Here is an 18311-nt window from a genome sequence, read left to right as displayed (position 1 = left end):
AGCCAGTATCAGTTAAAATTTAATAGCTATTTTAATAGGGCATGCAATTGCACCGCGATTTTCCATCTAATCTAAGATTAGATTCCATTGAAGCCGATTTTCGGTTTTTGGCATGACAATCGTCAAAAATTTATGAAAACAACAAGAACTATCAAAAATTTAAATGTGAATATTAGATAATCCGTTTGAAGTTTTTGATGTTAAATTTAAAATATTAAAGTAATGTAGGTTTGAATATATACTTATGTTAAAACAAATATTTAACTGTCATTATTTCAAGTCAGAAATTATAGTTATAAGCAACAATTTTTTTTCCTAAACCCATTTAAATTTTCAGTTAGTAACCAGTGTCCGGTAGACTCTAATAACTTAGTAGCCACTTTCTCTTCGAACCTACGGCATCGATTACCAATGCTGATAGGTCCTATTCATTTAATAGCCACTTTTGGCCCATTTTTTTGCTTGGATTGAATCATATGATTTTTTAAAAAAAATTCATATTAAAAATAATCTAAGGTTATTAGAAAAATTATTCAGCAACATAAACAATATAAATATATGACAATATTTAGTTAAACANAATTTAAATGTGAATATTAAATAATCCGTTTGAAGTTTTTGATGTTAAATTTAAAATATTAAAGTAATGTAGGCTTGAATATATGCTTATGTTAAAGCAAATATTTAACAGTTATTATTTCAAGTCAGAAATTATAGTTATAAGCAAAATTTTTTTTTTCTAAACCCATTTAAACTTTCAGTTAGTAACCAGTGTCCGATAGACTCTAATAACTTAGTAACCACTTACTCCTCGAACCTACGGCATCGATTACCAATGCTGATAGGTCCTATTCATTTAATAGCCACTTTTGGCCCATTTTTTTGCTTGGATTGAATCATATGATTTTTTAAAAAAAATTCATATTAAAAATAATCTAAGGTTATTAGAAAAATTATTCAGCAACATAAACAATATAAATATATGACAATATTTAGTTAAACATACTGACTTGACTTCACCGTTCAAGAAAATTCGATACGCAACACAGAAATATTTTTCCAAAAAATAAAGAAGATCGGAATTAGTGTCAAATTGTGTATTTTATTTATGTCACCATATATTTTTGTTGACTCGCCACGTGACTAGTTGTTATTTTCAGGTCTATCCATTAGACTTTGTCAAATGACAATATTATTTTTGAACTATTCAGAATTATTGCATTTGATAATGTAAAGCAGAATAAAAGATTTCACACAAAAAATAAATAAATTTTATTATATATACACCGAAGAGCCATTACATTATGACCATCCTGATAATAACATGTAGGACCACCTTTAGCCCTCAAAACTGCTAGCACCCGCCGTGGCATTGATTCCACAAGGTGCTGATAGGTAGTCTGAGGTATCTGGCACCAAGCGATCACCAACTGGTCCTTCAATTCCCTCATATAGCGTGGAGGTAGCGTTGCAGCACGAATTTGGTTCTCCAAGTAGGACCACAAATGCTCTATTGGATTAAGGTCAGGTGAATTTGGGGGCCAAGGCATGACTTGAAAGTCACTGAAATGTGCCTCGAACCAATCCATGACGATTTGACCCTTATGACATGGTGCATTATCCTGTTGGTAAACACCATCCCCCGCAGGAAAAACTGTTACCATGAATGGGTGAACCTGGTCTGCAACAATGTTCAAGTAGCTTACTGACGTCTGGGATTGTTCCTGAGGATTATGGGTCCTAATATGCCCCATGAAAACATTGTTCCTGGGCGAGAAACCATGAAAACTTGGGCGAGCCCATTGTTATAGATGGAGGGTGGACATAATGCAATGGCTCTTCTGTGTATATATACATATATAAATTATTTTTTTTTTTTGAAAACGGAAGCTTTGTCGCCGATTGGCACGTAAACATAGTCAGATTTTTCTCCTAACCCCTTTGATTTTTCAACTGTGGGTTGAGACATCCTGCACTATTATGTACAGTTCACCAAAAAAAAAAAAAAAAAAAAAAAAAAAAAAAAAAAAAAANTACTGAAGAAAGAAAAGAAAAAGAAAAATAAGAAAAGGGATTACTCTGAATAACTTTTAATTTAATGATCGGATCACCACGTTCTAGGACTCAGTCTTAATGGTTTGAAGGAGTGACTTCACCTATTACTATTCCTCTATTATTTTATTTAATAATAGTCAGAAAGATTTTAAGTTGTAAAATGTACTATTTTTCACATCATTTTAAAGCATGCAATTTTAAATGAAAAATTAATTATTGTATCTTGTTTGTTCATATTCACTTCCAAAAAAATGGTTTATACCATCAAATCTCACATCATTTTTTGGTTTTTCCTGTTTGACGGGCAGAATTCGACGAGAAAACAATTTCATAATTATCAGGAAGTGCATTATCATCTAAAAATTCGCCTTCCTTTCCAGAACTATTAGACAGGTAAAGATATTTAGGTAAGCCCATTCCAACCACAATCAATGCTTGTGTTTTCACACTCACAGTGTTGAAAGGGAGAGAAAGTGATAAGATAATTAGTCTAAAATTCGTGCCAAATCTATCATTCCGGGATCGAAGAACAGGGCGATCATTATCAGCTACTTGTAACTAATTTTTTTTAATCAGATTTTGCCAGTAGGTATTAAAGAGTCCTCTTGCCATCTGGCTAATCGTTAAAGGTTTTCGTGGTTTTCCTCTCCATGTAACGCAAATACTGCTTAGTTGTTTTCTAAAATGGGTTTGAAATTACAAGGCTACGGAGCTCAACATTAGTAGTCATAAATACTTAAATATCAACTACAACTACCTACTTATAAAGGATTAGTATTACTCACGATGGATCGAAACTTTTAGTTTACAATGAATTTAAGATAGGATGCCCATCCGTGGCCTATCCGTATCTCTAATCACGTTTCCGTGCATAAGGTTGTATAATGGGTCATCCCCCATTCGATTCGTTTGGCTTAAAGAAAAAAAAATTACAGATGAAATGTTAATTTATACTGCCCTGTCTAGTCTGCAAGCAACTCTAAAGAATATTTAGTCCACTTAATGAAACAAGAATTGACAAGCAATATCGTTTTTCATTGGATAAAAGCACATGCAGGCCATAATGGGTAACGAGGAGGCTGATAAGTTAACCAAATTAGCCTGTGAGAGATCAACAGTCGACCTGTTTGAAGATCCCAGCAGGCGGACTGCAAGAACTTTGGAACGCCAAAAATGGATTGCATGGCAGGAGAGATGGAGTGGCAATTTTACAAAGGGGAGGCACACCTTCTTAGCTCCTCCTGAAAGTTCAAAACAGGGAAGTCACTGGGAATTTCTTTTTAAATCAATTCCTAAATAATCATAGCTGTCATGGACAACATCAGTCCGTCCAGGTTTTCTGGGGGAGTTTAGCTGTGTCATATGCACGTAGTTAAAAATGATCGCATTGCTTCAAGTGTAAGGGACCCAAACTATGGCTTTTTTTATTTTCCTTACCGACGGAGATTCAAAAAACAGCCTTAAAGGCTATTAATCAGTATTTCCTACACTAAAGTGTTTTTCTTCTTTTTTTTCTAAGATTAAGGTTTTTTTTCCCTAATCTAACATTAGTTGGAAATTCGTTGCGAAAAAAATCTTCTAAGGGAGAGAGTTTAGCAAAGGGGAAGACTGGATGCTGATTTTTGAATATTGCTTGTACAATTATATGAAGTATTGTATAAGCAATTGTATAAGTAACTGAAGCTAACAAAAGAAACAATCCAAACATTTCCGACACTAGAACAATTAAAAAAAATACATAATTCTTTATTATTTCTAAAAACAGCTGTACATAGAAAATTAAAAGTGCTAACAAAATAAATGATTAAAAAATGTTCGTAAGGTAAAGTCATAAAATGCGTTTGATATGACTAATCAATGCTTTTTGATGTCTATAAGTCGCCATTCATCTTGTCAGATGAGTTTATTCCATTCTGTTGTGCTGTATTTCTCATGTAGTTCTCCTTTGCTTTCCAATAAAGAGTACGCCTGGTTTTACCATGTTCCTGAAACAAATTAAGAGTTTTATTCCTTTCCTGGCAATAAAGGTAGGTAAGGTACTTTATTGACGTCGCATTAGAGCTGCACAATGGGTTATCGGCGACGGTCTGGGAAATATTAGTGAGGATGATCCGAAGACCTGCCATCGCAATTTTGATCCTCTGCAGAGGGGATGGCTCCCTTGATTTGGTAGTCCGACGACCTGAACGCAAAGTCGAGCACTTTTTAATGAGGATGTAGTGCACCCTCGGTCTCTACGCAGGCTGATCAAAGTGATCACTCACTCGCTTACTGACCGCACCTAGTGATGCTTGACTTCGGTGTTCTACTGGGATCCGTGTCTTACCAATTAGTCCACTGCGGGACCTTGACAATAAAGGAGTTCCTACTTCACGTAATTTAGAGAGGAAATATAATGGCAACGAATTCTTATGTCTGATTAACAATTTTTTTTAAAATTTAAAATTAGTTTTCTCTGAGCTATTAAAATGCTTCTTTTCAGCTTTGCGAAGTTTTTTTTAAAGTTTATAACAATTCTGCTTGAAAACAGTTATTCAGCTTATTTTATTCGTTTATAACGTAGCATACACTATTTAAATGTTGTTCTAGACCCTTAAATTTAAATGTCTGTAAATAAAATCTAATTTTAAGACTATTATTCATAAAAAGAATTAGTAGCTATTTTTTGAATTTCATATTTACGACTGTTAATGAACTTTATTTACATAGTCGGGGTTTTTAAAAAGAAGATTGATCCATTAGGGTTCCATAGTCGAAAAAAATTGGAACCTCTAGTTTATATGATATATTTATCATATAATATCTATTTTTGAATAGCATATTCACAAATTCTAATGAACTTTATTTATATTGTCTGGGTTATGCCAAAAGAAGGTAGATCCTTTAGAGTTCTATAGTCGAAAAAAAGTAAGAACTGCTGCTTTATATGATATATTCATCATATAAATGGTTAGTTTTTTAAAACCTTCAATTCTCAAGTTTCCAATTTACACACACAATAGGAATAAATATAAAATCTAAAATAGCGAGTCCTTAATGGTGTTCCGAGGAACCCTATGACTCCGTGGAAGGGTTACAAGAGTTCCGAGGGTTGGGAAATTTTTGCACTAGTTATGATTTTTGAAAACTGTAATAAAACATATATTTAAATAATAACCCATTATTCATTTATTATTTCTGTTACTTTTATGAAAATATATAATACTGTTTTTTTCTCCTAATATATTGAAAAAATGATAAAAAGGATGTGCAATTACAAAAGATTGAATTATTATTTTGCTTCGAAATTCAACAATGAAGAAGAATATGTTTCTCTAATAATCATTCTCGACATTTATTTCTGCTATTTTACGTTTTTTTTTCTTCAACGAAAGTCATTTTCAGTTAATTTATTTTCAGTTTTAGCTTACACTAAAACTTAAATTTAGAACTATTCTTGTATGCCTCTCCAGGCCTGCACATTTATCTGCCGGATATCAGCCTCAATTTTAAGAATAATATTGATAAAACGATATCTCGAAAAAATTTCCTTCTTCATACATTGATTGAATATTTTCAAAGTAATTGATAAAATTTCTATTATTAAATAATTTCAAAATGAGTCTTTCGTTGATTAACATATTCACAATTATTAATGAAACTTATTCATTAATTCTCCCGGGTTATGCCAAATTAAGATCTACCATCTAATACATCACGAATTTTTTTTTTGTCTCTTTACTAATAGTTCGTTTCATAGGCTAAAGCGTACTGCACTGCTTCACAATTAGCTTCAGGGGTTGACGAGCTATAGAGATTAGGGTTTCCTTACTGTATATAATATATAGTATGAGAGCTAAAGCAAATATGATATTTTTAAATTGTTACATTATTGTCTATAATTAAAATGAATCGAAGTGCGAAATTTGGGATATTAAACGAAAAGAGCTTATTAGTGCAGACGATATTTTAAGTCACGAAATCAGACAGGAATCCTTCGGGAAAAATTATTCAGTGAAGTGTTGTTTTGAATTCGATTTCATAACTTAAAATATCGTCTGCACTAATTAATTAACATCTCCTCGAACTATTAAGATTAAGTCTTAGAACGTGAAGATCCGATCATTAAATCAAAACTTATTCAGGGTGCTAACACAGGGTTTTTTGTGCACTGTACACGTGATTGGTTTTGTTTTACAATGAAGCATTTCTGTTTAGTGGCGAAAAGCAGAGATGGAATAATTTTCATTGTTAGAAAATTTCCAATAATTTAGTTAATGACCTTTCTAATATCTCCCCCTATGTTCTACTTGTGTATGATTTCGTATGTTCTACTGGCTGGTAAGGCACTGGATCATCCATCTACAAGCGTTTGCGGGTTCGATCTCCGCCGGCCGAAGACTCCCCGTGTAGTAAATGGTGACTGATGCACGCTAAATCTGATGAGTCGCAAAGTCCTCCATGTTCCCATAACAAATCAATGTGATGGTACTGATCCAGGTGTTTCCTTGTCTTCTAAATTGGCTAAAAAATACAATGCTACGGAGTTGAACATTCGTAGCCGTAAACCCAAAATTGGGTCAGCTGTTGAACCGGCTTCGAATCCCAGCGATTTTTGGTCGATGCGAATTTTGCACCCGGCAAGCACCGACCACAATGCTGACGTAAATTATCCTCAGGGGTAGGAGGATCATGGGTTAGAGTCCCCTTGCCGTCGGACTAACCGTTGGAGGTTTTCATGGTTTTCCACTGCATGTAACGCAGATGCTGGTTAATTTCATCAAACTCTCCTCCAAGAAGGCTAATTTCCCCCAATACTTGATACAGGAGTTCCCTTGTTGTCTTCTGGATTGGGGACAAAAATACAAGAGTACGGAGTTGAGCATTAGCAGTTGTAAATTCAAAATTGGGTCGGCTGTTCAACGACGGTTATAAAATAAATTAATGTTCTTCATAGAGCCGTGATGACTCGCAGGACAGATGTATGCCTTTTAATGAGATAACCCGGGTTCGAATCTCAGCATGGGCGGGTCTATACGAATTCCACACCCGCCTCGCATTGACCGCAGTACTGACATAAAATATCCTCAGTGGTAGACCGATCATGGGTTAGACTTCCTTTGCCGTGAGGCAAACCTTGGGAGGTTTTCGCGGTTTTCTTCTCCATGTAACTCAAATGCGGGTTAGTTCCATCAAGAAGTTCTTCTCAAAGACAAATTTCTCCCAATACTTAATCCAGGAGTTCTTTTGTCTTCTGTATTGGGTTTCAAATTGCTAGGCTACGGAGTTGAAATTTAGCAGTCGTAAATCCGAAAATTGGGTCGGCTGTTCAACGATGATTATAAAATATTAAATAAAATAAAATGTTCTACATAATCTGTTTTATTTTAATATCTACATCTTTTAATACACTGATTCTCATCAACACTCTCCCACACACACACATACACCTTTTTTATGATCTCCCAACCATTTTTGTCCGTCTTTACTCTATTAGCCAATTCTTTTTTTTCTTGCTCTAGCTTATTTGAAAATTCTCTCTGCTTTTTGTGTTTTTATTCCGCCCTTAGAAAGTGAAGAAAAAGATTCATTATTGTATTGAAACGAAAGTATTTCTGTTTATGAGGCATTATTTGTACTTTTTCCATGTTGTATTTTCAAACAACACAAAGTTAAAAATTTTTCTGTCTGTGAAAGAAATGAAGTTTTAATTTTGTTTCTTACCGCATAAAAAGGACTTTTATCAGATTCAAATTTCATTTTTTCGCACCAAATAGCCCAATAAAGATGAGCCGCCATTCCAAAAAGTTCCAGTTCATCCAAAATTTTTTCTGTTTCTGATTCTACATCAGAAACATCCATTACATCTTCTTGTACTAGTTGATGAAGATAGGTTCGTATAAATTCAATCTATATAAGGAAAAACAAGTGGTAATATTGAATAAGACAGCAAGTTAGGGGAGTTCTTTCCATTTATCGAACAATACGATATGCTTTTACAATAGAAGGCTTATAAAAAACTCAATGCAATTATATGGTTTCACTATAATATGTGAGCGATAAATTTTGCATTTTTTCTGCATATTAAAAGAAATGCAAGTGCAGCCGCTGTTTGGTAACTTGACGTAAACTGTAACATTGCTTAACATTATATCTTGCTTTGCTGTTCAAAACCTGTAAGACTAAGAAACTGACAGTGTGTAAAAGATGTGCAGAAAGTACGATGAAATGGAAAAAGTTAACGAGAATTATTAATTGTTTAAACTTACAGTAAAAAAAAATCCTGCTAGTATATTTTATGTTCTACAGAGATATTTTTTACACCAATTTAACATTTAATAATTAGTTTGAGAATTATTAACTGCTGAACTTGTAAGGCTGCTCTATAGACCACAGAAACACAACTTCAGTGTTGTAATTTGACATGCTGAAAGGACCATATTTGTTTATAAACTTATACGAATACGAATTTTATACGAATTTTCTCGAAATTCCAACTTAATTGAAAGTTATTGCAATTTCAAGGTTTTTTTCCTGAATTTTCACTCCTATTTCTTGCTTTAAATGTTTATATGTCATAGAAAAATTAATTTTTCTCTCTCGAGATATTTATTTTATAAGTTCATCATTGATGGATATTTTCATTTGAGGACTTATGGATATTTTAATTTTGAACTTTTTTATACTACTGTTAGTTTTTATTTGTCAAAAGCACTAGTAAAAGAGAACATCACTGCAGAGATAATTCATGCACATAAAATTTATAGTGCAAAATTACAGAATTATAACTTTACGTAAGTTTTTTCTTTGAAATTATTTATTCAAATGTTAGTTTTTAATGATCACCAGATTCTAGTCCAATAGAATATGAATGTGTAGAGATAATTCGTTCATTGAAAGTTTATAGTGCAAAATTATAGAAAAATGAATTTTTGTAGCTTTTATTTGTCAAAAGCACAAGTAAAACAGAATATCATTGCAGAGATAATTCATGCATATAAAATTTATAGTGCAATTCATGCTCATAAAATTTATAGTGCAAAATTATAGAATTATAACTTTATGTAAATTTTTTATTTGAAATTATTTTTTAAAATGATAGTTTATAATGATCACCAGATTCTAGTCCAATAGAACATAAATGGGGAGATAATTCGTTCACAGAAAGTTTATAGTAATGATTATAAAAGAATGAATTTTTGAAAATCTTAATTTTGAGATTTTTTATATTAGGGATAGTTTTTATTTGTCATAAGCACAAGTCAAACAGGACATCAGTTCTGAGATAATTCATGCACATAAAATTTATAGTGCAAAATTATCGAATTATATCTTTATGTAAATTTTTATTTGGGATTATTTATTCAAATGACAGTTTTTAATGATCACCAGATTTTAGTCAAATACAACACGAATGTGGTGATAATTCGTTCACATAAAGAGGGCAAAAGAATGAATTTCTATAGAATGAATTCTTATAGAAGACAATAAGCATTATTGTGGATGTTTTCTTTTTGCTAATAGTAGTTTTCATTCCTCATCAGAAAAAGTCAACCTGTACTTAATTGATAAGATTGTTTGTAAATATTAAATTTAAAGTATAAAGTTATTATTCTTTGGGTCTTTTCATTATAAAGAGTGCTCAAACGGAATATGAATGCGCAGTTTGTTCGAGCTCATCGAATATAGTTCGTTCACCAGGAGTTGGCACTTGGCTCCGCCTTCATCACGTGGTATCCGACGATTCTATTTCACTAGTTTTTGGAGAAGTATGTGAACTATCTCAACAAGGTTTCTGTTTGGCGATCGTATGACAAAAATATTTATTTCGCAATCTTCATGTGCATTTTTTTAACATTAAATACTTCGTAAATTTGATGATATTTCTCTCTTTTGAGTGAATAGTTTGTCCTTTTTGAGACGTTTTGCTGATTAAAATAGCAGTTTTTAAATTTAAAATATATTTAATTAGCTAGAGTAACGAATGGTGTAGTAGTAGATGATAAAGCGAAGTAAGGGACTGAAAAAGAATTCACTGTTTGCGTTTGCGCTGCCTCATTTTCAAGCTCACAGATGTTTCTTCTCTTACTCCCGCGCTGAAATAAACTCTGCGTCCGAGGAGGCGGTGCCAAGAGCCAACTCCTGGTGAACGAACTATATCCAAGTTCACCTTATTCTTGGGATTATTGAGATGATTTTCTAAATTAAAATTAGCATTGTACAGAATAGTGGAAAATGTCTTTCAAAAATAATGTGATGTGAATTGGCATCATTTTGATGAAACTTGATACATACCTTCTCCTCTTTTGAAGGATATTTGTTGATACTGAGAGTAAAATAAGGTGGATCGGGTGTATTATAGTCATAAGTCCATTCACAGAAGTGATTTGCTATGTCAAATGACCTAAAATAATATTGAGTAAATGTTAAATTGATGGAAAACATTTTTTTTCCTCAGTAATTTTAATACTTCGGTAGTGAGTAAAAAAAGAATGTCGGGTCGGTAATCTTGTCATACTGCGGTAGTGACACCCATTGATAAAAATAAGACGCACTACCGAACAACTACTACTACTTACACTTCAATATGTAATTACATTACAATATGTAATCACATTACAATATGTAATCACATTACAATATGTAATCACATTACTGAGCGATTTAACTTTATATCCGTCGTTGAACAGCCGACCCAATTTTTGGGTTTACGACTACTAGCGTTCAACTCCTATCCTTGTAATTTTGAACCAATCCGGAAGACAAGGAAACTCCTGAATCAGTAACCCCAAGAGGTATTGATTTGTTATGGGAACATGAAGGACTTTGCGAGTCGACAGATTTAACGTGCATCAGTCACCATTTACACGGGGAGTCTTCGGCCGACCCACGGCGATCCCACGAACTGTTGGACTTGGGCCCAGTGCCCTACCAACCCGGCTGGAAGGAAATACGAAAGTAGTCTCTTGTTTTTTGCAGTTTTAAGTAATAATATTACATTGAATATTGTGAACCGCTACATTCTGCTGACTCGGATGTCGGGTCGGTAACCTCGTCAAGAACTTAAACTGAATTACAAAATGCCAGTATATTTTCAAAAATTCTTTTTATAGTTCTATTAGGCATCTCAAAATTTATGTTAAAATAAACGTGTTCTGTTTTAGACGCAAAAAACAACGATCTATTTTGCGAACGATATTAATTATTAATATTTTTTTTTGAGAATGAAAAGAAATATCACCTGTAGTTATAGGCTCCGAATTCAAAGTCAATGAACATGAGATTTGGTTCCATTTTATTTGCAGAATCTTCCCGCAGAAGAATATTTCCTTTGAAAAAAAAAATAAAAGAAAGAAATTCTTATTTTTATTTCAGAGCAAAAATTTAATTACATTTTGTAGTGTATCTAACTAACACTACAAATATGCTATTCCAATTCACTAGTATATAAGACATGTTAACTCGATTCTATGGTGGGGTTCTTAGATGAAGGTTGACACGTTCTATAACTTCTGACTCCACATTGGTGACCTTCGGACGTGATGTGAACACGTCTACCTTGACAGAAACTTCGTTATGAACACGCCAGCCTTGACAGTAACGCCCACTTCGATTTGAACACGCCTCCCTCGATGGATGGTCCACATTGAACAGTTGACTTGCTACTTGTGACTGCGACTTCATCCACTTCCTCGCGCTGTTGCTACTCAGTCTCGATCTCACACAACGTTGGCCTGTATACACTCGACTGCTAATGGCAACACAAGAGCAACCACGAGAATATGGCAACACACGAGCTAATGGCAACACAGGAGCAACCACGACCGTGAACTTAATACAGCTCTCACGATCAGCAAAAGCACGGTGATCTAAATACAGCCCTCCCTGTTTCTCACAAAAACAGCAATGATACAACTAGTGGTATCCGTTCATCGAATTCTGTCACAGCTAAAATTCTGGTGAGGGAGTACTGTAGTGTATCTAACTACAACTACAAATATACTATTGCAATTCACTAGTATATAAGACATGTTAACTCGATTCTACGGTGGGGTACCTTTTTTATAGATGAAGGTTGACATTGTCGAAAACAACTCTCCCCACACATTTTATCTATGCAATTGCAATCGTTGCTATTTAAGGCATTTAGCAATCTGAAATGTAAATGGGAAAACACATCTATTACTCTAATTAATTAGTGCGAATAATATATAAAGTGATGAAATTAGAAAAACTAAATACCCTGTCTCTGAAGTTAAGGTAATTATGCTAATATTATGTACTTTGTAAGTTAAAGCATTGTTAGCAAACTCACCTCCTTGGAGATCGTTATGGCAAAACACAATAGGTGAAGTCGATTTTTCCATTTCTTTTCTGAAAAAAAAAGTATCTCTTTAATTTGAACATTTGAATTAAACTGTCTGACTGATGGTCGTCTGATGGCATCGACTGATGGTGTTAGGTACGGATAAAGCTCCTATACTATCAGAGCTGACCTATCAAGCAATATTGGAGCAGACAAGTTCGCAAGTTAACGTTATGTTAGTATTAGTTATGTTATGTGCTTATATTAGCTCTTTGCTCCAAAAGTAAATGATAAGTCGGCCTGTCTAATTCAGGGGCTCTAGATACGGAGTTTGTCCGGTCTAGTGCAAAATGCCACAATCGGAGATTTACGTTACCCGTAAACTCAACTGAGAGCGTTGCGAGTGGAACTGGAACACTTATAGTTTGTCAAGAAGAATAGTCGGTGCTTAAGGATGTTATACTCCGTTGCAAGTTAAGAAAATACCATTGCGGTATAGGATTTAAGTAATCATCTGTGATTGCATATAGTTCCACTTTATCCGCCTTCATCACGTGGTATNTTATTCAAAAATTCTTAATTAATAAACTTTCTTGGGCAACGAGGTCTGGTCAGCAGGATGCATTTTTCGTCGGCAGAATACACGGCATTTGGAAAAGTATGAAAATTCAAGGTCTTTATTCGGTAAAATACTATGTACGTAAAAAGAGTAATTTTTTTTATTAAACATAACATAGTAAATGTGAGAAATATAAAATAAATGATAATAAAAAAAAAAATTCGAGTTCACATGAATTCTTTTTGATTCCACTTAAAGTTTAATCATTTTTGTAATGCATATATTTGTGGGATAAATTTTTTTGATAGTAAATGTTTTTGGCAATAAATTTTAACAATATGGGAGTTTGACTTCTAAATAAATACTACTTTTCAATCTAAACATTTTTAAAGATTACTTATTTTCTTTGTTGTATGCATATTTTCTGAAAAAAAAAAAAAAAACAGTATCTTTTTAATTCGAACATTTGAATTAAACTGTAAAAATATTTACAAAACTGAAGAATATCGACTGATGATGTTTGGTACGGAGTTTGTCCGGTCTAGTGCAAAATGCCACAATCGGAGATTTACGTTACCCGAGAGCGTTGCGAGTGGAACTGGAACACTTATAGTTTGTCAAGAAGAATAGTCGGTGTTTAAGGATGTTATACTCCGTTGCAAGTTAAGAAAAGACCATTGCGGTATAGGATTTAAGTAATCATCTGTGATTGCATATAGTTCCACTTTATTTCGTTATCAAATTATGCAAATATGCTTCCAAGCAGTTTAAAAGCTTTTACAAGTTATACACGTCAAACAGAAATTTAATTCGTGCTATCATGTCTTACTGCTATCATGTCTTTCAAAGTCTTACTGGAATCCTAGACTTGACGAATATTTCGATAAATAAGGAGAACATTCGCTGCTGAAAAAGAAGCAACTATATGGCGTTTCAAGAGCATTGGATTTGATTGGACCGCTAAAAATGGTGTGTCTTATACTGACATGCCTTTAAGAAATCAAATGCGAGATAAGGAATTTTTACTTTTGTTTCAGTGTCGAGGAAAATTGTCTGCAAGAAACAATATTTATTATTATTATTTTTTTTTAGTTTCCTTAAATAATACTATTAGAAAGACATAAATTTGAAATTGCCAAAATGTTATCTATGCAATACTTTTAAGGTTCGAAAGAAAATTACAGAATTTTTTAGAAAAGTATCCATATTACAAAAAGGCTATAAAAATTAAATGTCATAAGACATATATCTTTAAACACGCCACCTGTCGTATTGTACTCATGAACTCGATAGTAAGAGTTTCAGACGCAACTTTTGAAGTCCGTTTTCGAAATGGTCTTCAGTTCGGACGTCGAGGTGATTATTTTGATTTCAACATTCTAACTTTAAATCTAAACAAACTTTTCTGTTTCAATGCGTTTTCTTAAGTCAGCGAATGGTTAATGCGAGGAATATAGTCAACGATTTATCTCTAATACCTCCAAAAATTACAAATTCGCTAAAGATACTAGTTAAGATATCAAAAACATGAGAAGTTGTGGCTAAAGGGATAGAGCGTTCGCCAATGAGGTGAACAGGGTTCGAATCCCAGCGATGGCTGGTGGATACGATTTCCACACCCGGATCGCACCGACCATAGTGCTGACGTAAACTGTCCTCATTGGTAGACAGATCATAGGTCACAGTCCCCTTGCCGTCAGACTAACCGTGGGAGGTCTTCGTGATTTTTTCTCCATTTAACGCAAATCCGGCTTACTTACATCAGAATGTCCTCCACGAAGGAAAATTTTCCCCAATACTTGATCCAGAAGTTCCCTTGTCTTCCGCATTGGGTGTAATAAATAGGAATTTATTGGAGTTTTTTTTGTATCAATACTTTTTAAAGAAGGGTTATTTTTCAATAGATGGCACCACTATGATAAAATTTAAATGCAATCAAAATTATGATATTTCATGAGAAAATTTTATTTATTCTTTTAAAATGGGATTTTTGGGGTAGATTGTGGATATAAATTGTATTATCATTTAAGGAGGTTTAGATTATCACTTTTATGGCGTATTAATGGGGTTGTAGCTGGTTTTTCTTGTGGATCTTTTTTTTTGTTGTTCTGACGTCCACTGGATGCGGGATGACTTTTGAGCGAGTAAACAGGTCAGTATGGATTATCCCGCTTTGCTGAGAAAAGTATAAGAGGCGTGAAGAGTGGCTGAAAAAGTAGTACGACGGGAGTGCGGATCGTGCCCGATGGAATGTTGAGTTGAAACATCACCGCTGACAGGATCTATCATGGCTGTTAGAAGTATGTTCTGAGCCGGTATCATCGAGAATGAGTGTAGATTTAGCTGGAATCTCGGAATGAGTTGATCCAGGCGGAAATGCTGAAAGGTTGATATTTGGAAAGAGTCCCTGGATACCGCGACTAATTACGCCACATTGATCGGATGAGCTGTTTCCTGGAAGAAAGTTGATCTGAAGCCTCAGAATAGTTGACTGGATATGATAGACGGAGTGTCGCTAGATTCAAGACGGTTGACAAGAAGTGAGCGTTCCTCGGCAGAAAATCAAGTGTTTCTAAAGAGCTGAATGGTGGTCGGAAGGTCGAGGTTCTCCTAGTCCACAAGTCTACCTGCAGGCCCGGTGGGCGTTCCAGAAGGTGATCTGCAAGTTCCTTTGTATTTATAAACTCTAATTTCTTACCTTTTTAGTAACTTTTTAGAAGAGCATTTTATTCCGTATTTTAAATTATTTCTATCCGATGTTAAGATACCTATTTTAAGATGAGCCTTGGATATTTAATTTTAATTATCTGCTGTAGGAATACAAGGACTTAAAGTTTAAATGTTTTTGTAAATTTAGAATGAGCTAGTATTTTTATTTCGTAAATGTCTCTTTTAGTGTGAATTAATTTAATGTTATGCATATGAAATTTAAAGGTGCTTTTTATCGAAAAGTTTTATCTTGAGAATAACCATTTGGAAATTTAAAAGTGTATAAATTGAAATTTTGAGTGCACATGAAGGCATCTGGAAATGATCGGGATTGTGTTGGTTGTTAATTTATAGTTATAATAAAATTTACTTTTTATTGTTAAAAGTTTCATGTACTTCATTAGTCAAGTGTCTATTTTTGAACCTGGGTAACCGTTACCAAAATTCAATTAAAAAATCACAGCCTTGCCAAAGTATGAAGGGTAACGGTACATGGGTTCAAAATAGCAAGACTATGGAGATGAACATTAGCTGTCGTTACCCTAAATTAGGTTGGCTGCTCCGACGGTTATAAAATAAAATAAGATATCAAAGACATTAAGAAGATATCGACGCGAAATGTGAGAAGTACTTACAAAAATTACTGAAAAATTTGTTTCTACAATTTTTAAAGTATTTTACCTCTTTCTCTTCCTCTCTTTTTTATTCTTTTTTTTTGAACAGAAAGATATTTTAAATACAAAGCTAAGCAGATTGGAGACCACTGAAAATGGCAACTCTAGTGTTAATATTTCAAAAGAGAAGATAAGTTCGAAAGATCTCACTTGCTCACTGTGCAACTATAAGTGATTTTTCAAATTATAGTGATAAGATGTGCCACAGATAAAGGGGCCAGCAGTAATACCCTTAAGGTAAAAGTATAGTAAAAACTGAAATTAAATTGAAAAGAAACAATAGTAAAGCGGGCAAAAAAGCTTCTGGAGAATACGATTCCTCAGCACAATGGGATTGTTGACGTCGTTTTACGGTGAACGAACAATGCAAAAATGTTAATTTTGTTCTTATTAGTAATACATATCTGGGAAGAACAATAATTTCAAAAATTCTAAAAGGTTAATAAATTAATAGCTTAAAAATAAGAAATAGTGCGTGGAATCCCTCCGCGAGGAAGAAGTGAAACTTCGTAATGTGGAAATGAAAATTTGTCTTTCAATTTTGTCTTTCAAAATTCAAATTTGTCTTTAAGGAAGGTTAGTAATGTTTCAGCTTCAGGTAACGAGAAATTCACATTAAAATCTCCTGCAAGGATCACAGCCCGCTCACAATAATCAATTTCTTCACCAGTAACGTCTGCCAGAGCTTGTGAACCTGCAGTGGATAGGGGCAATAAAGGTGTTCCGTCATCAATAAACAGTTAGTTTGAATAATTGTTTTAAATCGTCTGCTGATGTAATAACTGCAACTCTAGCTGGTTGCTAGGCAACCAAACGACTTTTTCTTGTTATTAATGTTTTGTTTTGTTTATCATTGCGTTAAACGTTTAACACAACCTTGTTGGAAGTCGCATTAGAAGTTTCACTTCAATAATTTTGTACTCTATAAGTACTAAATGGAAGAGAACTTTGTACCTACACTTTGAGGTGCTGATATACTGCCAAAAAGAAGTGAAACAGAAAACACTGTAAGTATCGAAAGTCATAGTTTATTTTTTCCCTCCCCTTTCGGACTTAGAGCGTTTTCAGTTTTTAGTCCTTAATTTATGATCTATTAAATGAACATACAAAACACGATTTTTTTCAGAGTGATTAAGATCAGTCTTGGGACTTTTATTTACAGTACTTACGTTATCCAAGAAACTTCGTTTCGGAATATGTCTCCAAGGGAAAAACCTTCCTTTGTCACTCGACGCGTATCTTTTTCTACTTCCTTTAACCACCTAAAAATAAAGAACGTTCAAAGAGCTTAGTAGATTTAAATGTCAGTAGATTTAAATGTCAGTAGATTTAAATGTCAGTAGATTTAAATGTCAGTAGATTTAAAAGACTTTTAAAAATGTCAGGTCTTCAATGTATTGTAAAAATAAAATTATTTTAGCTTTATTTAAGTATTCAACATTGATTTATTTTGTCATCTCATTTCATTTTGGAAATCGTAGTGGATAAAGGCTGAGTGTTTGCAGTCTTCGAGTCCTTTTAAAGGGGAAGAAGGTTCCAAATACCTTTTTAGAGGTTAACGCCCCTCAATTTCTTGACCAATGACATGATATATTTGGGGTTTATATATCATGACATTGGCCCATATTAGAGGGACCGGAAAGTAATGTCGTCAAAAGTATGTATATATACACCGAAGAGCCATTACATTATGACCACCCTCCATCTATAACAATGGGCTCGCCCAGGTTTTCATGGTTTCTCGCCCAGGAACAATGTTTTCATGGGGCAAATTAGGACCCATAATCCTCCCTGACGTCTGTAAGCTACTTGAACATAGTTGCAGATCAGGTTCACGCATTCATGGCAACAGTTTTTCCTGCAGGGGATGGTGTTTACCAACAGGATATTGCACCATGTCATAAGGGTCGAATAGTCATGGATTGGTTCGAGGAACATTCCAGTGACTTTCAAGTCATGTCTTGGCCCCCAAACTTCACTGACCTTAATCCTATAGAGCATTTGTGGTCCTACTTGGAAAACCAAATTC

At 33.9% G+C, this 18311-nt stretch overlaps 1 protein-coding gene across 1 annotated transcript in view; it reads right to left on the bottom strand.

The window, feature by feature from the left end:
* Positions 1-3780: 3780 nt before the first annotated feature.
* The window catches only part of LOC107443382 (choline/ethanolamine kinase), a 30108-nt gene continuing 15577 nt past the window's right edge, over positions 3781-18311 (bottom strand). Inside the window, exons 4-9 of the mRNA XM_043043225.2 lie at positions 17452-17544; positions 12350-12408; positions 11276-11363; positions 10330-10438; positions 7759-7944; positions 3781-4040 (exon numbers count right to left, since the gene is read on the bottom strand). Coding sequence (XP_042899159.1) covers positions 3927-4040; positions 7759-7944; positions 10330-10438; positions 11276-11363; positions 12350-12408; positions 17452-17544 — 649 coding nt within the window. The 3' untranslated portion in view covers positions 3781-3926. The remainder of the gene's footprint in view (positions 4041-7758; positions 7945-10329; positions 10439-11275; positions 11364-12349; positions 12409-17451; positions 17545-18311) is intronic.

The sequence above is a fragment of the Parasteatoda tepidariorum genome, chromosome 8 (genome assembly GCF_043381705.1).
Source record: "Parasteatoda tepidariorum isolate YZ-2023 chromosome 8, CAS_Ptep_4.0, whole genome shotgun sequence".
Taxonomy (NCBI): domain Eukaryota; kingdom Metazoa; phylum Arthropoda; class Arachnida; order Araneae; family Theridiidae; genus Parasteatoda; species Parasteatoda tepidariorum.
The sequence above is the reverse complement of the archived record's forward strand: the minus strand, read 5'-3'. Positions and strand labels throughout refer to the sequence as shown.